The 26,826-nt window shown below is 37.5% G+C and overlaps 2 protein-coding genes and 1 long non-coding RNA gene across 7 annotated transcripts in view; 2 read left to right on the top strand and 1 right to left on the bottom strand.

The window, feature by feature from the left end:
* Window positions 1–22: 22 nt before the first annotated feature.
* On the top strand, window positions 23–12,882 carry GTF2H5 (general transcription factor IIH subunit 5). 5 transcript variants are annotated; one of them, XR_005558531.1, is made up of 4 exons: window positions 23–124; window positions 1,002–1,057; window positions 7,455–7,726; window positions 9,701–12,882. XR_005558531.1 is itself a non-coding variant. In XM_039358288.1 (3 exons), the coding sequence occupies exons 2-3, from the start codon at window positions 1,023–1,025 to the stop codon at window positions 7,633–7,635; spliced, it is 216 nt and encodes a 71-aa protein (XP_039214222.1). In that variant the 5' UTR covers window positions 23–124; window positions 1,002–1,022; the 3' UTR covers window positions 7,636–8,061. The 5 variants fall into 5 exon arrangements, 4 of the variants coding, with proteins under 4 accessions (XP_039214222.1, XP_039214223.1, XP_039214224.1 ...); XM_039358288.1 differs by lacking the exon at window positions 9,701–12,882 and having other exon boundaries at window positions 7,455–8,061; XM_039358289.1 differs by lacking the exon at window positions 9,701–12,882 and having other exon boundaries at window positions 29–166; window positions 7,455–8,061.
* A 3,805-nt stretch (window positions 12,883–16,687) lies between these two features.
* Window positions 16,688–17,629, bottom strand: LOC120314795. Its single transcript, XR_005558530.1, has 2 exons — window positions 17,369–17,629; window positions 16,688–17,034 (listed from the first exon to the last, which is right to left on the bottom strand). It is a non-coding gene; the product is annotated as an uncharacterized LOC120314795 (long non-coding RNA).
* TULP4 (TUB like protein 4) overlaps window positions 17,123–26,826 on the top strand; it is an 86,384-nt gene continuing 76,680 nt past the window's right edge. Inside the window, exon 1 of the mRNA XM_039358253.1 lies at window positions 17,123–17,319. The gene's annotated coding sequence lies outside the window, so the exon portion shown is untranslated. The remainder of the gene's footprint in view (window positions 17,320–26,826) is intronic.

Here is a 26,826-nt window from a genome sequence, read left to right on the forward strand (position 1 = left end):
AGGCGCCTGCGCAGTTGTGGACCTTACATTCGAGTCGGCGCTCTTTCTGCTCCCACTTCTTCCGGTCGGGTGGGAATCAGGAGTAACCTGGTGTGTTCGTCGCCAGGGCAACGTTGCTGGACCGGTGAAGCACAACTCCGTGTTTTGTTTTGTTATCTTGAACTGAGTGGGTTGTGGGTTGTGGGTTGTTTTTTTTCTTGGAAGGTCTTTCTCTTTTTCCCTCAACTTCTCCCTCGTTTACCCTCGTATCTCTGGCATTAAGGGGTTGCCTTTCTGCAGGACAATGTAGCTGTCAGATTTTGCGAATCCCGGGCAGCGTAAATAGTTGCAACTACTCTCTTTCAGCTTAGTTTTATCCAGGGTAGTTGCACAATAAATCCTATCAGTCTGGCCGAGGGTGATGGGAAGTGCATTTGCAACCTGCCTGGAAGATACAGATAGTAGGGCTGCCAGATGCTTTGGTAAACCATACGGTTTCTTCCCTTCATTAGCCTGAATAGGCTTCTCCAATGTAGGATTAGGGCTACCAAATCTGGGCTGCAAAAATTTCGAGTACATGATAGAGTTTTCTCTATATTTTCATTGCCATCTAGGGTGATTGAAATTGTTGAACCCAGATCAATAATCTTCACAAAACATAAAGTGACTTTTGAATGAAAGTGGATCTAGTTCTAAACAGGTAGTATAATAAACTAGATATAAATATGTCAGATTCAAGATAGAAGTAATACATGTTATTGATAGGGATTTTGTTTTCCTTTTTTTAAAAAAATCAGCATATTAAAATATTGAAGTGCATTCAGAATTATAGTATGTAATGTTAATTAACTATACAGGCTTAATCTCATTTACTTGAAAATCAGTAAACCTGAATTCAGCTTAACTTTTGCTCAATTGAGCTGGTTAGAATAGAAGCTTAACCATCAGGATGTTTGTATTGATTTTGTTCAGTTTAAGATTGTATCATTTTCTACAAATAGTTTTTCCATTTGATGTTTTAGGAATCTGACATTGTGAAGAAGATGGTGAATGTTTTGAAAGGAATACTTATAGAATGGTAAGCAAAAATATATTGGCAATGCAAGTGCTACTCCAAGCTTGTAAGAAATTTGATAACATGAGCAAGAAATGTTTATGTTGTGACATGGCTACAAAAAACAGAGTTGTGGTTGTAATCAGCAAGTGAAATAGCAAAAATAGCATACTCTTATTTTAAAAGAACACAATGTTACTGAAATGTGATATGGTATATTATTCATGTAACCTGTAAACTGAATATTTGGTATGCCTAATTCATATGATAAGGATGGGGATTATTCTGCCAACAGCTTCATTTTCTTATTACACTTAAAATAAAATTTAACTGGCTTAAGTAGCTTGTCAATATTGCCCTTAACTAATTCCTAAAGGTGTTACTTATTTAAATTCCAGATTTTAAAGAATTCACTTAGCACACAGTGGTCTGAGACAGCAATTACTATCTTCTGCTAATACTTTCTTCTGAACAATGCAAATACAGTTTAATATTAATTTTGTGAGCATATTACCAGATTAGAACCATGATGATATGGTTCTAAAAATGCCAAATCCAAACTACAGCAATCCAGATAAGGTTTTATGCAACTCTTTGCTGCATCTAATGGTCATCTAAACGTTTTAATCCTGTTTAGGATTCATTAAGAATATACAGCAGCAAAAACAAAACAGAAAAAAATTGGATAGGTACTAGATTTTTTAAAAAGGTATTCACCTTCAGAAAAAGCAGTGTGTGCATAAAAATAATGAGGCAACTAAAATGGAAGTTAAATTCAGAGGGAAAAGAAAGCTTTGAAAGAAACCAGAAGCAGGCAATTGTTTTCAGCTCAATTAAATAAAATCAATGCCAAATGCAATTCTAGCTAGTTATCTACTATACATCCTAGATACCTAAATCTAGGTTTGTTTTTTTCATGCATATTGGAAAATTTCACTCCACAACTTGGATGAGAGGTTTATATTCCTTTACTTCCTTTCTCACAACCAGCTGCTGTAAGATTCCAGCAAACATCTCAGTTTCAAAGGAAAGGAAGTTCTTTTGGCTCAAAGATTTGGGCAGCCAGCCTTTTACTCTACTACAGATAGACATGTATACAGTACAATAGTAGATATATTCAGAGAATTTCTAGCAGTTTATGTTACTATGTGGCTGTGACACAAAATGAATATATTTCTTAGGCCAGTGATTGCAAAAAGAACTCAAAAAAGATTTCACAAAATACATTAGCACAAACAATGCACTTTTCTTTGAAGTACTATTTGTTGTTGTTAGCTGCGAAGTTATGTCTGACCCATCACGACCCCATGGACAATGTCCAGGCCTTCCTGTCCTCTACCATCTTCTAAAGTCCATTTAAGCTCACACCTACTGTTTCAGTGATTCCATCCAGCCACCTCGTTCTCTGTCGTCCCCTTCTTCTATTGCCCTCAATCTTTCCCAGCATTAGGCTCCTCTCCAGTGAGTCCTTCCTTCTCATTAGGTGACCAAAGTTGAAGTATTATAGCAGCTGTTTGTTTATGCATGTACAAATAGCACTTCTTTGGGGACCGTAAGAAAAGTGGATACGCATGCACATACAGCCAGAGACAAAAATGGACAGCTTTCAAAACAACCATGTGAGCCTTGTTAAGGGTGTCGCTGCCTTAACACTTCGAAGAAAGAAAGAAAAATGGTTTGGTAGATTTACTTCTCCTTCCTCAGAATCTCTTCCAGATTGAGAAATGTTATTGGGAAAAGTATCTATTCTGAACTGATCTTATATTGAAAACTTTATATATTTGACCATCTATTTCTAAATTTAATTGCCTTTTTGATTATATAAAATCTGTGATTATGTGGGTGACTGTCACAACACAATCCTATGATTGAATAAATAACACGAGTTCATCATTTCTAATGCAATATTTTGGCCTAGTTTCAGAACTGCAACTGACGAAATTGCCATAGTGAATGAATTGTGCTATGAAAGGGACAATTGGAACATAGCCCTTGGATTCTTCTTGCATACATAGCCCCATTTCATAATCATCTGTTGCTTTGCAAGGATTGGGATCCTAATATTAAATTCAAGCTGTTCCTGAAGGGTAGAATCCAGATGATAATACCTGTTGATATTTCTCCTTGGTTTATAGCCAGTGGAATCTGCAAGTCCTAACCCCTTGCTCAGCAACCATTCAAAGTTATGATGGTGTTGAATGAGTGATACTTATAGTCTGACATCAGTTCTGTCAATTCCAGTACTAACTTTCATTTACAATAGTTGCAGCATTCTGCAATCACATGATTACTATTTGTGACTTTCCCTCTGGCTTCCCACAAGCAAATTGGAAGCCAGTAGGGAAAGCCAGTACAGAAGATGGCAAGTCACTCTGGTAATTCTCCTGCAGCCAGGAGCAGGCAACCCCACACTGCCCTGCTTGCACAACACCAACTTCTTGTGCACCCTGCAGCAATTACATCAAGTCCTGCTGCACTGGCACTCTTATGTTCCCTTCCCCACCTGGCAGCAGCAACACAGACTGCTAGCTTGTTTGCAAGCTGGGAGTTGCAACTAGCTGCTGGTTTCTCCACTGACTTTGCTTGAACATCCTCACTTAGTGATTCACAAAACCTCTTAATGATGACAATGGGGATTGCCATTGCAAAGCATGACTTCATGCTTTATAACTGCCTCACTTAGTAATAGAAATTATAATCCCAATTACTGAGGACTACCTGTTTTACATGAAACTGTTGGAAATTGTGATTCAGAGACTGAACTAAAAAATCATTACAGATTATAAGATTTTTTCAAAAACACTGGCAAATAGATTAATGCAAGTTTTGAAGCAATTGATCCATAGTGATCAATCTGGATTTATAACTGGAAGATACAGTATATGAAATATAATGTAAGACAAATTGTTAACCTAATTGAGTATTTGGATAAGAATAATCAAATTCCTGCAGCTTTGATATTTTTGGATGCTGAAAAAGCTTTTGATCAGTTAAATTGGCAATTTTTATTGAAAGTTGTAGAGAAAATGAATTTTGGAGATAAATTTTTATATGCTCTTAAGGCACAACAATCGGCACAAATTATAATTAATGGAGGATTAATAGAAGCATTTAAAATTGAAAATGGTACTAGACAAGCATGTCCATTATCCCCATTGTTATTTGTTTTAACAATGGAGATTTTACTAATTAAAATTCGTGAATCAACTACAATAAAGGGAATAAAAATAAAACAAAATGATTACAGGTTGAGAGCTTTTGCTGATGATTTGGTTGTGACATTATCTCAACCGACTGATTCGGTAAGGGATTTGATGGAAATTATAACCCAGTATGGGAAAATTTCAGGTTTTAAGGTTAATAACAATAAGACTAAAATATTACCGAAAAATATGTCTATGAAGGAAAAGGACATCTTAGCTAAATTAACAGATTTTGAAATAGTGAAAAAGGTTAAATATCTGGGAGTATATATTACAGCTTCTAATGTTAAGTTGTACAAAGATAATTATGAGACATTATGGGTAAAAGTGCAAAAGGATTTAAATGATTGGAAAAAATTACAATTATCTTTGTTGGGGAGAATTTCAGCGGTTAAAATGAATGTTCTTCCAAAATTTCTTTTTTTGTTCCAAATGATACCTATTTTGAAAAAAGATGCCAACTTGGAGGAATGGCAGAAGGGTATTAATAAGTTTATTTGGGCAGGGAAAAAACCAAGAGTTAAGTTTAAGATTATATAAGATGCACGGGAAAGAGGAGGACTTAAGGCGCCTAATTTAAAATTGTATTATGATGCAGTGGCTTTAACTCTGATTAGTGACTGGCTTAATTGAACAAATAAAAATATACTTCTTCTTGAGGGGTGGGATTTATTATATGGATGGCATGCCTACTTAATTTATAATAAGAAAGTAGATCAGGTTTTTAAATCTCATATTTTAAGAAATGCTTTATTACCTGTCTGGAAGAAGTATTATTATAGGTTAAATTATAAAATTCCAATTTGGGGGATTCCCGGACACGTTACAGAGGGGGTATCTAGAGGAGTGAATTTGGATAGGATTTCTTATAAGGAGCTACTTAGTTTGGAAGGGAAGGACTGGCAATTAAAATCTCTAGCTGAGTTGAAGCAAGAAAATATTGTACACTCTTGGTTTCAATATAATCAATTGTTAGTTGGTGGAGTTTAGATCAAAAGATTGGTATTACTTTAGAGGATGTGAATTTGATAAAACAGATTAAAGATCAAACTCGAGCTCATATAAAGAGAATTTATAATGTCTTAATAGAATTGGATTCTGAAACGGAACTAGTTAAAGATTGTATGGTAAAACGGGCACAAAATATTTAAGAGCCGATTCTATTGGACACATGGGAGATAATCTGGGTTAGAAATGTAAAATTTACTCAAGCTCAAAGTTTGAGAGAAAATTTTTATAAAATGTTTTATAAGTGGCATTTGGATCCCCAAAAGTTGCCTTGTATGTATCCTAACTTACAGGCCAAATGTTGGAGATGTGGTAGTTTGGATGCAACTTATTTTCATATTTGGTGGACTTGTAGAAATATAAAAGCTTTTTGGATTAAAATTTGGTGGAACGTTCAGAATATTTTTAAAAGAGTGCAGTACTGCAGGCCACTTTAGCTGACTGTGTTCAGCAGGTCAGCGGTTCAAATCTCACCGGCTCAAGGTTGACTCAGCCTTCCATCCTTCCGAGGTAGGTAAAATGAGGACCCAGATTGTTGGGGGCAATGTAAATATATATATACATTGCTTACTGGTGTACACCACTTAGAGAGTGCTTGCACTTAAAGCGGTATATAAGTCTCATAAATAAATAAATAAATTTGAAGTTGAATTTAATAACAGCAGCAAGGCTGCTGGTAGGGTAATATTGGAAGAAGGAAAGTTTGCCTACTATAGAAGAATGGACACTTAAAGTGTCAAACTTAGCAGAAATGGCTAAGATTTCTGCTTATTTGAAGGATTATTCACAAGAAAGATACATTTTGGTTTGTAGAAAATGGATAGATTATATTCAGAATAAATATGGGACTAAAAAGTTCCATTTATTTTATGAATAAATTTTATAATATTATTGTTATTATTACTATTATTATTAATAATTTAGTATAGTGGAAATTTTATGTAAAAGAGAGTTAAAATGCATTATATTTGTTTATCTATATAGTTGGTTAATGTTAGCTAGATTATGATTATTATATTTATTACCCTGTATTCAGTTCTGGGAAGTGGGGGTGGGGGGGAGGGGGGATGAGTTTGGGATATATTTTGTAATTTTTTGTAAAACTTTTCAATTAAAAAAAATCAGCATTATAACCTTGATGCTTGTATATATGACCTTGAGGACATATTGAAAACCACAGGCTATTATCTGGTTGGATGAAACATCTGGTTTGAACATAATCCCAACAGTTTGTACTCAATTCAAATAGGTTGGATATACTCATTCTAGTTGATTATGGTTTAATGGTTTAGCCTTTCTTGGATAAGATTGCATTCCTCTCAAAATGTCACTTCTGAAGTTGGCAGTATTCCTTGGCTTGTATTCTCCTGCTGGAATATATCCATGAGGAGGAGCAATCTTTTCTGACCTTGTATTTTAGATTTAACTTGATGACAGGACTTTGTTGCAATTATTCATGGCTTAAATACTTCCTGGATAGAATGTTAGGTTATATGCAAAGCTAACCTTGAAAAATATTAGAAATTGCAGTGACTGCAAAATGTATGGACTAACGCAGGGGTGTCAAACAGCCGGCCCACGGGCCGGATGCATCATAGCGAAACCGCGTCCACCCCATTGCCGGCAATGGCAAAAAAGTCACGATATGTCACGTGATGCTGCGAGTTTGACACTCCTGGACTAAAGTAAGATAACCAGAATATGTTGTGTCTATTTTACTAAATTCACAGTTGCTGCCAGTCTCTTTCCATCACTGATTAAATTTAACGTTTATAGCCTTAACAGTTTTGGTTTTTAGGAATCTTAACAATGCTACTTCAATGCATTTTGTTGTATGAACACCTGAGTTTTCATCTACTTAAAGCCTAGCAGATGTCTTTTGAAACATGGTAGCTGTCTATGAAATATCCTCCCAACTGAAGGTTGCTAAGTTGCACACGGTATAACTTTGGGTGTTTGGTCAGGATTGGATATTTGGGAAAATCTTGAAAATACTCTATCTCCTTAATATATTAGGATGTTTTCATAATAGTTTTCATTTTTCAATCTCATCATGTTTTATGAATTTCTGCTTGGTTGCTTTATGGCATTCAATGCATTTCATAAATATGGTTTTATTGTATTATATTGGCATTTGCACTGTAACTACTGCAGCTTAATTCATTGAAGTGTTATGTGAGATTACCATAATTTTATCCTTGTCCCCACAGTGACCCAGCTATGAAGCAGTTCCTGCTGTACCTGGATGAATCAAATGCTCTGGGAAAGAAGTTCATCATACAAGACTTAGATGAAACACATGTCTTTGTGTTGGCTGAAATGGTTAACTTCTTGCAAGAGAGAGTGGGAGAATTAATGGACCAGAACTCTTTTCCTATTACACAGAAATAAAAAGCGAGGCTGGATTTGGATACATATCTAACTGAGAGCCTGTAAATTTTTCTGTGAATCAATTTAAGGCAGATTGAAGTCACTAAGAGAAGTGAGTTACCTACATGTCAAGAATTCTCTTTTATTATTTTCAATTTCATCCTGTCTTAAAAATGCAATTATGCTAATAGTTCATTAAGCCACTGCAAATTTATAGGATTGGAGATTCTTAGGATGTTCTTTGCAGAGGTGGGTGCAACGTTAATATTGATATTCAGTTGTTCTCTGTAATATTCCCATAGGGAAAGCCACCTTAAAATACAGTATGTATGTTTTTAATAGAATATGAAGGAGTTGTTTTTTTATATTTCCAAAGAAGACTATTACATTTTGTCATTTGAGTACTCTTGAAAAAGCATACAGGCAATCCTTGACTTGCAAGCACAATTGAGCCCAAAATTTCAGTTCTAAACGAGACAGTTAAGTGATTTGTGTCTCATTTTGCAGCCTTTCTTGCCACAACTGTTAAGTGAATCATTGCGGTTGCTAAGTTAGTAACAAGGCTGTTAAGTGAATCTAGCTTCCCCATTGATTTTGCAGGTCAGAAGGTCAAAAAATGTGATCACCTGACCCCAGGACACTGCAACCGTCATAAAGATTAATCAGTTGCCAAGCATCTGAATTTTGATCATGTGACCAAGGGGATGCTGCAATGGTCAGTGTGAAAAATGGTTATAAGTCACTACTTCCACTGCCACTGTAACTTTGAACGATCCCTAAACAAACGATTGTAATGTGAGGACTACCTGAACATGCATAATGTGCAGACTACATGGTGCTGAATAGAATTGCTTCATAGCCTAGTCATTTTTAATTCACAGTAGTATATTTCACTAGGTTCAGTGAGAATTATTCCTGAATTAACGTGTAGGACCCAGTTCAATTCAGTTTATTCAATTTAGGCACTGCCCCATTTCAATTGGCTCTTACCAAACAGGACAAAGTAAATAACACAATAAAGATGAAGACAACAATATGGCAAATCTGAACAACAACCCTTAACTATATAAACATAGCCAATGGGCCACACATCATTCAGTCCAAGGCCTGGAGAACAAAATATTTTAAAAGCTTGTTGGGATGCCAACAGGGTGGGAGCAACTCAAACCTCCAGGGGAAGCTGATTCCAGGATGGCAACTAGGATATCATTTTGAGCTGAACTTTATTTTTAAGTTTTAACTAAATAGTAAAACTTTATAAAGTAAAACTTTAAATAGTAAAATTTTAACAATTTCCTGTTCAACATTTTATATCATTACTATGAACCGTCTTGAATAAAAACAACTAATTTTAAAACATTCATCAATGCATGACTGTTCAGACATGCAGGACTGTCCTATGCACATTTATTCTGTACATCAATGTTATTTTATTATTCATGGAATGATACTTCTAAATAAATTTCCATATGCTTGGATTGGAGATAATATAAATAAGTGGCTATTGGTTTGGAACTGGGCTAAGAGTTGCCCAAAGAATTTACAGAAATTGCTCTCCCATTTTCTCTAGTGAGAGCATACATTCATAGAAAAACTAGCTTTAACTCTTATGTAAATTGTTGGGAACTACTAGGGTATTTTATGTAGCCTTTTAAAAGTTTTAAGTAATTTTCCAAACGTATGTTGATATATAGACTGGATGAAATATTTAGATTTTATGCTTATACAGATGTTAATGTACTAATTTATTAAGCATACTGTTTTCTCTTTCAGTCCCAAAGGTGAAATATTTGTGACATGCAAAAGTGTTAAATTGAAATAAAAGTACTTGAAAATATGTAATTCTAGACAGATGTTAAAATTGACTAATATTTAAAAGTGTTCATGGCCCATAATAACCAAATAATATTTGTAGCAAAGATTTAAAAAATACTTGTCAAAGAGTTATAATGTCACATCATAGTTTGTTGTTAATAAATGTCAGGATGTTCAAAAGGTTGTGTATACTATATTACATGTACATTATACAAAACTCTTAAGCCTTTGTTTCCCTATGTTACCCTTTTCTCTGTTATATGTCCGGCAGTCTTCAAGAACTGGAAACAATTGAACAGAAGAAAAAAAAGATATGGGAAACCTAAGTGAAAGTCCTTCCTCAGCCATGCTGGTTGGTTGAGTAGCTTCAACTGAGGCACTTTTTTTTCACCCCAACCCAACCTAACTTAACCTGCAGTAAGAGAAACATTCACAATCTGCAGTGTAAGACTCACTTGCAACTCCTCCATAGCAGAGCCTTTTCAGAACTTGTAAACAAATTGTGATTATTAATGTGATTTTTTTTTCTATACAGTCATGTCTCAGAGACTGCCTGGACAAGTTCCTGCAAGTTTCTTGGCTAGCTTTTTCAGAAGTGTTTTGCCATTGCTTCCTTCCTAAGGCTGAGAGAAATGACTGGCCCAAGGTCATCCAGCTGGCTTTGTGCCCAAGGGGTATTTCATGTTAGATCATATATAGCTGATAGCACTTGAGCTAAAGGTTTGATAATCAAATCAAAATTTACAAACATGGCTTGATACAAAACAGATCAACTATGTCTCTCTTAAGCTTGAGACCACAAATTATGGTTTATGATGTGATTTTAAGGTCATAATTTGGAGTAGCACTTTGAAAAAAAGCAAAATTCCCAAATATGAACTGTCTACATGCCTGCAAAACACAGCAGTTTGCATATGGTTCCATACCTGGAAGCAAATCCTGAGACTTCCTATTTATTTATTTCCATCCTAATAATCTGTTTTTTATCTGAACTTATCACCAGTATAACATTAGTTTATATAAAATTCTCTAGTGCATTTTATTACAAAAAACATAAACCATTGCTAGCTTATTCATTTCATTCTAAATATTCTGAAATAGTTTATGGAAGATAATTATACTCCTTTGTCTTCTCCACCAAGTGCTTGATTTGTTACCTTTAAATATATTAATTGGTCAGAAATACTGAAAAATAACAATGAAAGTTTTGTTGAATGCTGAATTTAGACATAGCAGTTAAACCATAATGTAGTTCATTTTACCTTGCTTTACACATTCATGATGTGTTGATTACAGCTGAATTTTATGAATAACTCATATTTATATGATTAGAACAAACAATGGACTAATGGAACATGTAGCTATAAAAGATAAAAAGGTCTCTAGTTTAAGTGTGCTACCTTACTAGAAGCCTACATATTGTTGCACAAAAAGACCCTGGTTGAGATCATTTGGTTTCTTTTAGAGAGGATAAACATTTTCCTGTGGTGATCAGTAGCATAGCACCTGGCACATATGTTGGGGGTCAGGGGGTGTCCAAAGTTAAGTCTGTACATACAGATATACAGAATCACTAAATTTCACACAGCTTCTTTTCACATAAGCATTTTTAAATATATATATATATTTGGCCCTCACTGCATTTTATATTGGAATTTGCTACCTAAAAAATTTGTTAAATTCTGCTATACCATTTGAAGAGAGAAAAACTTGGACTCTAGAAACTATTGATTCCTTTTTAGAATTATGCTGTGTACATAATATCATCTGTGCTTAATCATTTTTTAGTAAATCACATGATTACACTGACCACTATATAGCTAATTTCTGAAATCTAAAAAACAGAACATTTTAAGCCGCTTCTGTAAGCTTAAAAATACATTTTTTAAATTCTTCCACTGTGCCCAAAGATTTCCTTTTAATTTAAAAAGAACACAATCAACTGACTGTCATGGTGATCGATTACAGTTCATAATTATAATGCATGAGCCACTTTAATATGCTTTATAATCTTCAAGTTTTAGAATAATAACTTAGTCACAAGCGTCCCCATTTTATGGCTGGGAATCAGATTCTGCACTGCATGTAACTAGCAGCTTATTGGTGACAAGATATTTGAAATAGATTCAAGTTCATTGCTCTGCTTAATGAATCACATTGCTATTTGCTCTCCTTCCTATAATTTTTCTTTACAATACTTTTTGTCATTTTTGCTTTCACTTCTTACCATGGTTGGAAGAAAAATGAATTTAACTCCTAGAGAAAAAGAAAACTCTTTTTCTGATATTTGATCCCTTTTTGCTTTATATCTAATCTTTTACATCTGATGTAAGACCTACTTCTAGACATCTTTTAGCTTCAGTCTTGTCACGGAACATACCAGGAAGAAAAGCTCTTACCCAATTTATTAAAAGAGTTGTTGAATATCTGTGAGTCACACATTCATTCTTTTAAAACTCAGGTTAATAGTTGCTTTCGAATGAATGGCAATGTCTATGTAATGTAATGTAATGTAATGCCCATGTTTCTAGCTCTGATAGTTGATCAAGCTGTTAGCATTTGTCTTTTCTTAACTTTGATAAATTTTGTTTTCAAAATGCCTGGCACAATATAATTTGGAAGACAAATAATTTAGTATGAAAAGAGACTCCTTACTTATTATAGGAGAATTGTTTAAAACAGAGCTAGCCATATGATAGGTCATATTGTTGTATGGTATTTTCCCCATGATTTCTGAATGAGCAATAGCTACTTTGCTATCACCAAAATTCAGGTTTTATTCCATTGGGTTTTTTTCTCCTCTGAATTTCTCCATCTCCCTGTCCCCAATTCCATTTGCACATCTTGATTGGGTTCCAGCACCTATCATTAAAATTAAAATCACTTGCATTTATGAAAACTTCTTGCCTCTGTACTGTAGCAAATATTAATCTCAAATTTAAATTATATAAATGTGTATCAACAGGAGATAATTCACCTATGCAAAAAAGTTCAACAATGAATGCATTTGTTGCTCTGCCATTGCCACAGAAAAGATAGGAAAAATTGGGAAGGAATGAAAGTGATAGCCATATTCTGTAGCTTTGAAGGCAAAAATGTTTCAACACAAAAGTTTGACTAAAAGTGTTGATAACGTGTGTTACATCTATAAAATGTTTCACTTTTGCCTTTTCCTCAAAAGTTAGAATCAATTAACTTAATTGGAAAGTACTTACATTGTACAGTAATGAAATAAAGATTTCATTTATATTACAGCTGTTTTGTGTAGAAAATTAGTTTTTAAGACATATATGCGCATTTCACTTATTTAAGGTTTGTTTGAACCCTGTGTGTTTCAAACCTGGTGTAATAACATTTAAAGGTAAAGTTTTCTCTGAGTCAAGCTCAATTGGTGACTTTGTTTATACATCCATGTGAGTTTCTGGCCACCAATAAAGTTGTTTGCCATCACCATTCAGGCTACTTCTCTTATGATTTGTGTAGGCCCTCCTAAGACTGATAGATTCAAAGTTTTTCACAAATGAACAAATACAGAAATTTTTAGACCATAAGTTTCCTCCAAGAACTTGGTTCGTCTCAGGAAGACTATCCATCAACTGGAATAGTATAGACAAGGAAGGAGAAAAGGTTGTGGAATCCATGGTGGTGGAATGCCAAGAAGCTATGAAGAATGAAGATAGCATAGTAGCCAACTAGCAGAAAATGCATTCTGGGCAATTTCAACATGAAGTACCTAACTAGTTTGCAGCTCAATCCAATATAGTTATAACACATTCCAAATCCAGGACATAAGGCTATTTAGAGATGATTGATAGTGATATCTTTGATGGAATATCTCCAAGTTGTTGCTTTTTTACTAGCCAATATCAGGTACATTTCTTTAATGCCCTCTTATCTCTACTCAAGCCAATTTTGCAATTCAGGCTATCAATATCTTGTGGAAAAATAGATAAAAAAGAGTAAAAGAGCAGCATACTGGTGATATATATGTTGATGTAACTTTTAATTAAATACATACTTTATTTAAAATATTTAAAATAAAAACAATCTTTAGAATATCTGAAAGATCCATAAGAGCATAAAACATGCATAATTACAAACTATTTTTTTCTCACAGAAAAAACCAAAAGAAGATGGGGAAACATCTGTTCTTCTTTCAAATAAATAATTAAAGCAATTTTTTTATTTAAAAAATGATGTCTTAAGAATACAATTTCCTTGCCTTGAGGAAGAGACGAATAAGAATTGAAGATCTCTGTTATTTTTAGCAATTTCTTCATTTCATTTTTTCACTGTAGAATTCTGGAGGTGGAATCAGATTGGCGTTGGGTGGATCCAAAATTACTCCATTTCTTCATTTGGTCCCAGAATGGCTCCTTCTTACATGGGTCCTACCCCTTTATTCTCCCAGGTGAACACTAGACAGGTATAGCTAATTCTTCCACAAACACTCCTAATAAATAATGAGAAGTATTTCTGAGAGGGGAGGGAATTTATTCATAGCCCTTCTGGATAAACCCCCACAATTTCCAATCTTCATTACAAAAAGGTAGTTTCTATGCTTCTGGAACCAAAGGAACAAAGAAAAACATAATTCTCCTTTGCCTGTTTGTAAGGGGGAAAAAATCTTCCTTTTCAATGAGTTTAAACAACCAATGAATAATTTTATCAAAGATGGACATGCACAGTCCAGAGATTTTTAAAAACATCTTTCCTTCAGAGAAATGATTGCTTAAAAAAACCAAACATCCAGAGGAACTGTACATTTATTCCTAAATAAAAGGTAAGTGTATTCCTGATGCAGTTCTTTAAAACTGTGTTTATTTTTTGTTTCTGAACTTTTAATATTTTTTCCTGTCAATGAAGATAACTATTACAACATCCTACTCAGAGCATCCAGGTTCATGAAATGGCATTGTTTTGTCTCCTAGACTGGTATGGGTGATGTTATGGGATATGTCTGAATGTGGTAAGGGTGCCTCTCTCTCTATCTCCTCATCCATCCATCTATATTACTATATGTGACTTTTTGTGAAGCTAAGTTCTAGGGCAGTGGTGGTGAACCTATGGCACGGGTGCCAGAGGTGGCACTTAGAGCCCTCTCTGTGGGCACGCGCTGTCGCCCCAGTCCTAGGCCTTCAGCTGGGTTTTATAAAACCTTTTCACTTTGGGCCTCCTCCATCGTGTGGGGAAAAAAAGAAGTTCAGTCAATTTCAACTTCTTGTGGGGGGAAAAAAAAAGATCTTGCAAAGTTGGAATTGATTGCCATTACCACCACAGCCAGACTGCCATTACCACCACAGCCACACCCACCCAATTGGCCACACCCAACCAGTGGGCCACACCCACCCGGCACTCGACGATGCATAAGTGGGTTTTGGGTTGCAGTTTGGGCACTCAGTCTCTAAAAGGTTCGCCATCACTGTTCTAGGGAACAGATGGAATTGCTGTTGTTGTACTTACCCCCATTCATCTTATGGCAAGGTTATAGATAGAATTTCCCAGGATCATGCTACTGGGGTATTTTAATCTTTGATCTCCAGGTACAGAGTCTGAAGAGGCTCAGGAGTTCATGGCCATGAAGCTCTTACCCTAGCCATCAAAAACCCAATACTTTACGAGAGTCACACCTTAGGTGTGTTTTATCTTGAAGCACTATATGATATGGACTGAACTTGGGAAATGTTAATAATTGTCCTCTATCATGGTCAGATCATTACTGATTGGGACCATCCAAAGTGCCTGATACTCATAAGGACCTTGGGGAATTCCGTGAAACTGTGTTACCCCAATTTGACTGAGGCTTTAGTTGTCACTTGAAATGAGAAGATGACATTGGCTTTCCATCAGACTGAGTTTGTGTGGCCTCTTCCTGTTCATTGATTTCAGGGGATTCTCTGATTTTCAGAATTTTTGAAAACAAAGCAACAGAAAAGATGCCTGGGGTACTGCTGGAGACAGAGAAGGAAATACTTAAGTCTATGTTAAGGACCAAATTGCAGCATTAAGAGCAGTAGAGTAAATCTGCAGAGTGCTGGCCAGCAGCTGTGTTCAAAGTGACCTGTCCCTGTTACAGAATAGTCAGAGGAACATCTGCAGGCTGTTGTGACAATTATTTTAGATATAATTGATAGATATGGGTCATCTGAATTCAGTTTGAGCTGAACCCGAGTTTCATATCTTTTTGAGGTAAATTGAAGCACTGTCTGGGACTGCCTGGAAAACAGTTTGAGTCTTTAAGTCTGGAGGACAAGTCTGGTACCGATGTGGCCACCAGTTTATTAGATCCAATATGCCTCCTGTGAAGCACTGATTTACTCAACAGCACTGGATAATTTCCAAACAATCTCCAATCTTTTTCGAGAGGATTATAGAGAAGATGGTCAAGGGGCAGTTAAAGGAAGCTCTAATGGAAACAGACAGTTGGGTTTCAATCCTGGTCATAGTACTGAGGTGGCATTGATTATACTTGTGGATGACTTCTGTCTGTATGGTCTGGGATGGTTGTAGCACATTCAACTAAGCATTCTTGATCTCTCAGTGATTCTGATATTCTTCTGAACTGATCCTGGTATTTTGGATTGGCTCAGGAGGATAGAAATGGGAATGGTTAATCCTCACCCTGCTGGTATCAACATGGCTCCAAATACCTGGTTCTAGATGCTGGCCCAACTGTAAATTATATGAGTTGCGTATCTGGCTCACAACATAGTACATTTTATTTCATTGTGCTTTATCATTTGATCAGTTTTCTTTGCATTTAATGTTTTTAATCCTTGTTAGCTAGCTAGAGTTGTCTGGCAAGAGGAGGCTGTATAAACTGCATAAATTGAATAAACAATTAAAAAAACATATATATCCTACATTTCCTTCAGGATGGCACTCAGAATGATTATTACTTTCATTGGACTTCATCTGATTGACTGACTAAAAGCAACAAGGTCTTACTTAGCCTCCCACACTGCCCTGAAAAATAAATTGCCCCAAATATATAGTCCACCTACAGAAAAACCGGACAGATATGGAATAGAATAATTGCATAGACTAGTTCCAGATCTACTGTACAATACAGCTTTGTTTTCCACCACCCATGATGAATTCTGGAGGACATGAATGGGTTCGGGAGCGTATTAAATTTACTTTTTCTGCTTCTGGGGAAAAAAAAAACAGGCTGCCACCAAATAGCCTAAAAACATAATGCAAAACACATTATCTGGGATCTTAGGTGTTAAGATAATAAATAAGGCTGAATCGCATCGTTTTTAAAGGGTTACTCTTCAATGCACCGATTCGTCATAAAGCAATGAAACGGCCTTCTTACATTTTAAAAACAAAATTCTGAAACGTTGTGCCAGGCACAGGCCTGGAAGGCCGAACCCGATGAGCCGGGCATACAGCCACTCTCTAGCCCGCCAACCACCCACCCCACCCCAAGCCCCCTCCAGGAACCGTTTCTTGGCAAAGGCCGAGGCAGGAAAACGGCACTCTGTACGGGCATGCAGAAGCCCTCGCCTGCCTTGGTGTTTCTGGTCTGAGCCGCTGGCTGGCCTGGGAAGGGCACGGGCGTCTGGCTACGTACGGCTCGGTAGCTCCCTTCTTCGCCTGCTGCAGAAGAGGAGAGGGGGGAGGGGACAGAGCCGGAATTATGGGGGGGGGGGGGGAAATAACATGTTGGGTCATGTGGCTGCATCACGTGAAAGGGGTGTCAGGCCCAGCAGCAGCAGCAGCAACAGCAGCAGCGGCGGCTGCACGACCTGAGACGGAGATACAGACAGACGCTGGACGCTGGGCTTGTCGGGAGGAGCGACAGGCACGCAGGGAGGGCGGAAGCCTCACCGGACGAGTTCCAGCAGCTACTAGCTGGCGCTGCCTGTCTGGTCTGCTGGCGAGGTAAGGCATTCATTTCCTCCCACCCACCCCCCATCACCACCACCAGCACCTTCATTGCAGCTGCCCACTCCTCTTCGGTGTTGCTATGTAGGAACTGGGCTCTGTCGCGCTCCTTCCTTCCTTCCTTCCTTTATCCCTCTTTTCCCTTCCATCCATCTCACCGTCCCCTTCGGAGGATGCAGGATCTGTGCCTCTGGGCGGGAGACTCTCGTCTCCTCCCCTTCCCCTCGCCTTTATGTCAGATGCTCCGGCTGTTGGCGAAGGATAAGCGGCTGTTTTGCTTTCTTGCTTTTGATCGGTGTTTTCTCCTTTACCCCCACGAAATGATTAGGGAAGCGATGTGGGGCAAAAGAGTCCGGGATAGCGGACGCAGGCTGGCTGGGAGGAGTGGGTGGAAGTGCCTGGGGGTCCGGGAGTGGGGGTGGCAGGAAGGATGGGAGGGGGTACAGGTGGCGCGCAGGGAGTCTGGTAGTTTAGGATTTGTGTTCTTCTATGCTGATGGGCTGCCTGATCTCATTCTCCTCTCTTCCCCTCCCACCCTGTGTGTGTGTGTGTGTGTGTGTGTGTGTGTGTGTGTTTATACACCCGGGTCTATTCAGTCAGGATATGTTGAAGAAAAGACAGCATCTCTAATGGAGCCCCCTTTTTTGAACGGAGAAATGAAGGGTGGGTGAATGGGGAGAACAGGTTTGCAGCAGAATCCTCTCTTCCTGAAACACCTTGTCTCCACCTCAGGAAGATTGAGTCTTAAAACCTACTTTTGGATTTCAGCTGGAGGATGGACATCCAGTATTGCTAAGTGCTGCTATCTGGCAGCCACCGCTCAATATATGGAAGTTAAGAGCTTTAGGTGCTGTGGGGGAAGGGAAGAAAATAAACCCTTTTGTATCTTTTGTATCTCCTGTATCAGATTTACCCCAAAGCAAGTCATATTTAGATTTAGGTGTTTGTTTATACAGGTAGTCCTCGACTTACAACTACAATTGACTCCAAAAGTTATGTTGCTAAGTGAAACATTTAAGTGAATTTTGCCGTTTTACAACCTTCCTTGCCACAGTTGTTAAGTGAATCACTGCAGTTGTTAAGTTGGTTACCCGGTTGTTAAGTGAATCTGGTTTCCCCATTGACTTTGCTTGTCAGAGGGTTGCAAAAGTTGATCACATGACCCTGGGACATCACAACCGTCATAAATATGAACCAGTTCCAAGCATCTGAATTTTGATCACATGGTGATCTTTTAATGGGCAGGCTTTTCCCCCTCCCTTCTCCCTGACTTTTGTTGTCTGGTGTATTTGCATTGGATCTGTTTTGCAGCCAATAGGAAGGAAAAGGTCATTCGGGGAGAATAGCTGTACTTTTTAGAGGAAAACCACTGTATTAAGCACACTTTAAAAAAACAACAACAACCCTGATTATAGCCACCAGTCCATGGAGTGAAAAATCCAGATCGAAAGTTTGATAACATCTCTTTAGCACCAAGCATAATATCTTCAGAGATGTACAATTTTCAAATTCTCCAGAATTTAAGTAGTATGATTTAGTTGGGTTAAGAAACTTATTTTTGCCATAATTAATCTTGTTTTTCCAAAAATATCCTTTCTTGAGCTATATAAGTTTTCTTAAGTGCTTGTATAAGCGAGATTCAATGCTCTCCAGATCCATTCGGATACCCTTTCAAGGTCTGACTCATTAAGATTTTAGATTACAAGAGCTTTATATCTCCTTACCCCATCACAGTGTCTGTCCCATTGTAGAATAATGTAAAATAAATAAAACACTTGCCACACCGAAGATGATTACAGCATTTTTCTTTTAGCTGTGAAATAATTTGCTTCCCATCTCAGATTAATTTGAATAAAAAGCACCTTTGCTGAGGACTTGAATGCTAATCCAGAAGTTTAATTGGTGATCTATGGTTTCTTGGCATTCTGGTATCTTGATTTTGAACTTTTTTTAGAATACTTATTCTGACAGTTTAACCTTATATAATTAAGTCCATACGGTTAGAATACTGTTAGCATGTCTGTTGGGAAATTGTAGTCTTTTGATGGTAGTGTTTTATCTGACTTGCTATAGACTTGATCTTCCTTGAAAGTATATATTCTTACTCACTTTAAAAAAAAAAGTGGTCCCATTTCTTTGATACAGGATTGGAAGCAAAAATGGCTAAAATGATGATGTAATCTTTCCAAATGCTAAGCTATATTTAGTCAAGGTGAACTTTCTTGAAGTTTAATGCATTTTTTCATGATTAGAGGGCAATGTTTCTTTTAATGATCTGAGTGATCTGAAGAACAAAGCCATATGCTGGGAAGCTGAGAAAAAGGCAATCTTTGCAAGATAAATTCTTAATCCCAAACATTACAGTTGAAATTTGGGCAAGAGCACCTTTTTATTTTTAATAGTTCATAAGTCAGCCTCACGTTCAGGCATGGCCAGTCAGCATTTTTTCTCTCATGGTGCCCATAAGTAGGAGAAGAGACATTTGTCTCTTCAGCCACTGGTTCTTTGCAGCTTCTCTCAACGGGAGGTAACCCTAATCTCAAAATTATTATATCTTGCTAGACCTGTCCTTCATGAATTTATATATTAAATCTTAAGTGCAACCAAGTTAATGGCCATCACCATATCTTATAGTAATGCATTCCCAAGGTTAATTATACTCTGAAGTATATACAGTACTTTCCTTATATTATTAGCATTTTATATTTTAACCTTAATGACCCCTAGCATGGTCTACCTTTTCCACAATGTGGCATGTACTTAGCATCTCCACTGTGCTACCCACTGTGATCTAAAGATCTTTTTCCAGTTAATTATAAGCTGCTCAGAACCCATCACTGTATATGCCAAATTAGGTTTGGGGTCTTGGGGGTGGGAAGGACAATATTTAACTGATTTTGGCTGCATTTGCTATTTGGTTAACCATCAAGGGATACTTCTAGACCTCTTTAAATAGTATAGTGTTATCTGCCAATTCTCTGCTTACCCCAGATGAAGATAATTCACAAACATTAAAAATCATCTATACCAACACAAATTCTTGAGGAACTCTACTTCTTACTTCTATCTGATGAGAAAATAAAATTCACATCAACAAGAAAAGCATCCAGTAGGGAGTATATATAGTATATAAATTGGAAATGTATCATGGATGTTCCACAAATTTGTATATCAGCTTTTCTTCTGCATCATATAATTTGCTGCTTTAGCACTTCTAATTGGATTGCAACTAAAATTTAGAAAAAAAAAAATAACTGTAGCTGCAAAACCTATTTAAGAATAATGATAATGATTGCAATAAAGGAATTATAAAGAATAAAAATGAAATTTCTATTTCCTAAAATCACATTTTTACTAGACATTCAGTTATATGAATAGAGGAGAAATGACAAAATTCTTGTGCTCCTCATCAAATTTTCAGGAGCTAAGGGATAAGGTTCAGAAGCACTATTAAATCAAAATCCATCCCTATAATTTGTACAGTTATTAGATGCCTCATTTTATAGATTTATAAGCCATTTCATAATTATGATGCATAATTTCTCTGTGCAATAAATTGGCATGCACAGAAGTGCATATTTGTCCTTTGAGCGTGATACTACTATCTCAGTAGTGTCCCTGGGGTTTTTCTTAGCATTTTCTGTCTAGCATTTTCTAATATCTTGATTTAAAAAAAAATAAGATGAATAGTTTGGTTTAACCCTAAGATGAGAGATGATAACAGCATGATTGAGAATGAGCTGAGCATGATATGAGATATGCTCAGTTCATCTCTCACTTCAATCATGAAGTCACTCAATAGCTTTAAATAAATCACTCTTTCACACTCTGAAGACAATTAGTATTGTTCTAATATAGAACTATTGTTAGGATTATATTGGAGATTCTAGAACATAAGGAATTTATCGTATACATATGTTGTGTAAAGATTATCTTAGTAATATACTATAACACAAAGAAAGACAGTGCAAAAATTGTTTTTTACACCTGCTTTCTCCACCTACCACCTTAAATCTCCTGAGATCTCTATCCCACAGACTGGGAGGCACAGCCCCATGAGGTTCTTCTCACAGTGAGAAGGTAAAACTATAGGAAGTCCTTATTTATCTGAATCTAACCTTATGGCATGATGGTGATGGTTGCTTTTTTAAAAAAATTGATGTAGGTAAGGTTTTTTTTTCTCAATCTGTATTCTTCAGATATGTTGGACTACAGCTCCCATAATCTCTAGCTGAAATAAATCAGATGTGATCTCAGAACCACTGAACTATATTTTTCAAAGATCCTGGAGCACTGGGGAATTACCAAAGGACTGGAAAAGAGCTGATGTAGTTCCCCTCTTCAAAAAAGAAAAAAGAATAGATCTAGGAAACAACAGACCTATCAGCCTGACCTCAATACCTGGGAAGATCCCAGAAAAGATAATCAGCGAGCATCTAGAGGCAAACAAAGTCATTACTAAAAGTCAAAATGGGTTTGTTAAAAACAGATCATGCTAGACACATCTTATTGCATTCTTTCGCCCAGTTACAAAATTAGTGGACTAGAGGAATGCTGTGGATATAATTTTTTTGGATTTCAGTAAGGCATTTGATAAAGTTCGTATAGAGTTTCCTGCCTGAGCAGGGGGTTGGACTAGATGACCTCCAAGGTCCCTTCCAACTTTATTATATGTTATTAAATGCAAGAGTGAAATCTTTCTAGCAGATGAACTTAAAACATTCCCTCCTGCTAACTTTGGGCTGTTCTTAAGAGTAAACAGAGAGAAAGAGGAGAACAAACAAACAAACATTTTTCTTCACTCTGTTTGTTGGCCAGACAGAGTGAGGTACGGTATTTCCTTTTTGTGGTTTATTTTAAGCAAATTTTCTAGCAGAATTTTAAAATTCTTTTCTCTTTGGATTTGAAACAGTTAGCAGTCACATTTACCTCACACACAAAGACTTTGACAAACATATACACAAAGACAAGGAAAACAGAGAGAGAAACAGAAGCGTTAGTTCTACACATTCTAGTCATTCCCACCATAAATTTCAGATAGCTCAAATTAGGGAAGGCACACATTTTAAACATGCCACGTGGTTGCATAGAGAGAAAGAGAGAGAGAGAAAGAAAGAGAATCACTATCTTATTTTCCCTTTTAAGTACCTTTATTTAGCCAAATTGGTTCCTAGTTTCATCCTTCAGCAAAGCCCACTCATTACAAATTTTTCTTGCTCGTTTCTTTTTCATGCCATCCAGGACAGGCACCTGCCTCTCGTCCCATGCTTCGAGCAAATCTCCAATTGGTGTCCTAATTTCCACCCTCAAACTGCAGCTACCCATGTTCTCCTTCCGATGTGGGGTTCAATTGGCTCAGTCGGGTTTTTCTCCTTAGCAGCACTTCTCAGCCGCTCTTAGCAACAACAAACCTGCCGCCCCACCTCAGTTTTTGGGCACTAAAAAATTGCCCAGGAAGGACTCCGGTCCCTACAGGGAGTAAGTGGCTCTTCCAGTTTAGGGACCCCCTTGGTTTTGCGGACCTCAAAAATATATTGTCCGAGGAGGACCTGCGCACAGGTACCCTGCCTCCATTCACACACTGCCTATCAGTTTTACAGACATAGAAGTCTGTTGAGGACCTATGCTTTGTGCACTTGAGTATGGGCCCCTCATATAGGTGGGCTTTGCTTACAGGGCCTTACCAGCTGGTTGCCCAAATCCAATTCTCTCATTCACTCATTCCATTCCATTTTCAAACAGCCTCTCCCTTTTCCTTAACAAAAGGTCCTATACTCTGACCTAACCCCCATGTTTTCCAGGTTCTGCCAATTAAACAGATCCTTTCTGCGACTAAGAAAGACCAGAAGCAGCAAAATCCAACTGTGATTGGGAAAAAAAAATCTTCTCACTCACACAAACATAAATACATACATTTTCTTTGTTCCCCTGGGCTTTAAACTTAAAATTTAGAGGTACTCACCTTCACCTTCTTTCCAAAGCAGCCCTTGAGCTCAAACTCTCAAAACTCCCTTTACTACCCTAGCTCCACATGGGCAAGGCCTGGGAAACCGATCCACAGACACAAGGGGGTCTGCTGCCGGCAAGATGGGGCTTACCAGTCTCAGTCCATTGGAGAGGTTAGCTTGGAGTCCCATCTCGGGGTGCCAAATTGTTAGAAGTAAAGTCTTCATCCTGGTTCATCCAAGCGGGGAATAAATAAGCAAACATGGTGACTGCTTTGGGAAGAAGGTTACAGTTTATTGCAGAAAGATGGTTCTTCAGGAAAGAGCAGAGGAGAGAAGAGCTGAGCACATGGGGTAGTAGGTTTTTATACCCCCCTCTAGCCTTTTGTTTGGAATAGTTTCCTGTTCCTATGGCATGAACTTTGAACTGAATCTGAGTGCTTTTCTAGGCCTTAGTATCTGTGGTTTAGTCGTATTATGTCCCAAAAGTCATCTCCTGCTTTCCTGGGGCTGGGCTATTGACTCTTAAGAGTTTCTTTGTCTTCTTGAGCTTCCTGGCTCCAACCTTCCTAATGGTCTTAAATCTGCATTTATATGAGGCTAGCTCTTGCTTGGGGCAAAGAAATTTGGGGCCAGGTTTGGTTTCTGCTTTTCAAAAAATCCTTTTGGTGAAAAATATGCTTTCCCTTTTTAATATTTCCTTCTGGGGGGGCTAACTTCCCTCAATATCCTGGATAAGATCTTAAGATGGGACTTTTTCCAAGGATGGGTATCCCCCAAGGACTATAAAGAAGTCAAGTGCTGGAACTCAAACTCTACCCTTTATGTTCAACCTTGTATGCAAATATGAAAGAGTCAAGCTTGTGTTGTTAATCACAACATCCTTCAGCATTAAGTAACTTCTGGGCTAGTTATGGACACATGACATTTCCTTGGGTTTCTTGTAAAAGTAAATCCAAGGTGACATTTTCATTTTTAAAAAATCTAAAGAAGTTCAAAGGCTTGATTCTACTCAAGTTCCTGGGGTTGAGTAGCACTTTTTTCTCAGGCTTCCCCTGATGGTTCTCACACAAGGAAGTCAGGAAAGGCTGCTGATGAAGACAGATGCACTTCTCTTATTTTTTTACCCCAGGCTTCTGCTCTTGAGTGTTTCTGCTCCTAGCATGTTAGCTGTCAAGTGGGTGTTAGGCAGGGTGTAACTACAAGGATGTTTTTCAGCAGCTGGGTTCCTGCAATTTATTCCACCAGTTGTGTTCTGTGGCAATTACTGCGTTTGTTTGTTTTCTTTATGTATTTATTTACCAGCCTTTGAACTTCCCACAGAGGTGCAAAGAGCAATGTTACCCAGAATCCACATTAAATTACCCTTGAGGCAGCACTTTCATCTGTGAAGCCATAGGCGTCTTGTGTAGATAACCCATCTTGAATTGGTGAATTTTCTTCAACCTCCCTCTCCCAAATCTTTGTGTTACTCATTGGTGCTGAATATGCTGCTTCCATATAAGGCAATATAAAAGACAATTATAATCTGTTGGTAAAGCTGCCTAACTGGGCAGGTAGCCAGCCATTTGGAAAAGAATTGAAATCTTATTTCTGATTTGTTTTGTAAACATTTGGGACCAGACTTGAAATCTCACTTTTACTGATGTCAATAAAAGATATAATTTATTCTGTGTCCTTGACTTATCATCTTTGTTAACAATTATTCTAAGCCAATGGGGAAGACAATTTTGCTTAACTATGTAATTTGCTTAAAAACTGTGGTGATTCACCATTGCAAAAAAGATAATAAAATCAGGAGTGATTTACTTAATGACTGCATTACTTAGCAACAGAAGTTCTAGTTTCAATTGTGGTCATAAGCTGAGGATTACCTCTAATAATGGGTATTTTTCATTTCATATGAAGCAATTTTGAATTGAACAAGTAAGAAAACAATTGGCATTATAGCCAAATTTAACTTCATATAGCTAAAGACATGAATAAATAATGATAACTGATAATGTCCTTACACTAGTTTTGTATGTTGGTTAATTTTTAAAACTGAAATAGAGAATATGTTGAAGTGAGCATGAAAAAATCTGTGCAGTTTAGGGCCTTTCACTATGTCAAGGATTATATTTTTATCAGGAATCAGAGTTGGAAACAGGGAGCACTTATTGCTTTAATTTATTTAGTTTTATATTAAGGTAGATTATACTCCTTCTGGTCACTGTTCTCTGAAACTCAGGACCAAGCGACTCTAAAGCAAGTTTGTTTTTCTTTGAAAGCTACATTCAGTTTCTGAGAACATGCTGATGGTGAAATTCTAAAAAATGTTTGGGAGCCCAAAATTTTGTGGTGTCAAGTGGATAATGCATCCTTAATATACAATGCTAATCTATATTTTACATGTAGTTCACATCAACTAATCATTAATTAATGCAATCATTTATAATTCCATTATACACTTGAAAATGCAGTGGATGCACTAATATTTTTCAATTAATTACACACTTAAAAGTATAAGAAACATATTTGTGCAATTAATCCCCATCTTACAGTTTTCTCTTTTGATTCCACCCAAAGATTATTAATATATTGAAAGAGGCAAACATCACCATCACTGTTTTTCTTAACATTCTTAAGAAATTAACTTGCTTTCTATTTTTATGTTCAGCTTTGCCACAAACATATTTGCAAACATTGTGTATTAGCTTACCGTTGGAGAATGCAAGACAGTTGTCTTAGGTAGCAAATATTGACTGACAATAGCGGAATGTTGAGGATTAGAATTATGAGATATGCAGATTTCCTTGTGTCTTCTTCAAGCTACCATTTTGTCTTCAGGTGAGGCTTTCCAAATGTGTCTGTCTATCTATCACATATATAGCAATTTTATTGCTCTTTTTGTTGTTATAGCAGTATAACAACATATAGCAGTGGTGGCGAACCTATGGCACGTGTGCCAGAGGCGGCACTCAGAGCCCTCTCTGTGGGCATGCGCGCCATGCCCCGGAGATGGCAACCATCCCTCTTCAACCAGCCCCCATTAACTCGCTGAGGTCCCACATGGCTGGATGCATCCCAGCACCCATGCGCTCGCTGGCCTCTGTGTGCAGGGGACGCTGGTGTCAGGCAGCAGCAGCCCTGGCCCCTGCCTCACCTTGTCCTGTGACAGTGACACCCCTGCCCTGCCTTGCCTTGCCTTGCCTTGCCTCACCTCACCCTGCAGGACGAGCCTCCTGCCCACTGCCCCACCTGCCAGAGACCCCCTGGATCTCCTCCAACCCTGCCTGGCCCCCACAGGCATCCCTCCCCACAAGCAACATTGAGGTGATCACGCCCACCTTGGCCATACCCACCCAATCTGTCATGACCCCACAGCCACGCCCATCCAGTGGGCCACAGTCCACCTGGCACCCGGCGATAAATAAGTAGGTTTTGGGTTGCAGTTTGGGCAACTCTAAAAGGTTTGCCATCACTGACATATAGAGTCCCTATAAGTCAGTTTTGACTCCCCGTAACTGACAAGACAACTCCTTGCAACACTTTTGGAAATGGCTTGCCATTACATGAA

The sequence above is a fragment of the Crotalus tigris genome, unplaced genomic scaffold, assembly GCF_016545835.1.
Source record: "Crotalus tigris isolate CLP2741 ecotype Arizona unplaced genomic scaffold, ASM1654583v1 scf7180000019007.31208882:3723066, whole genome shotgun sequence".
NCBI classification, from domain to species: domain Eukaryota; kingdom Metazoa; phylum Chordata; class Lepidosauria; order Squamata; family Viperidae; genus Crotalus; species Crotalus tigris.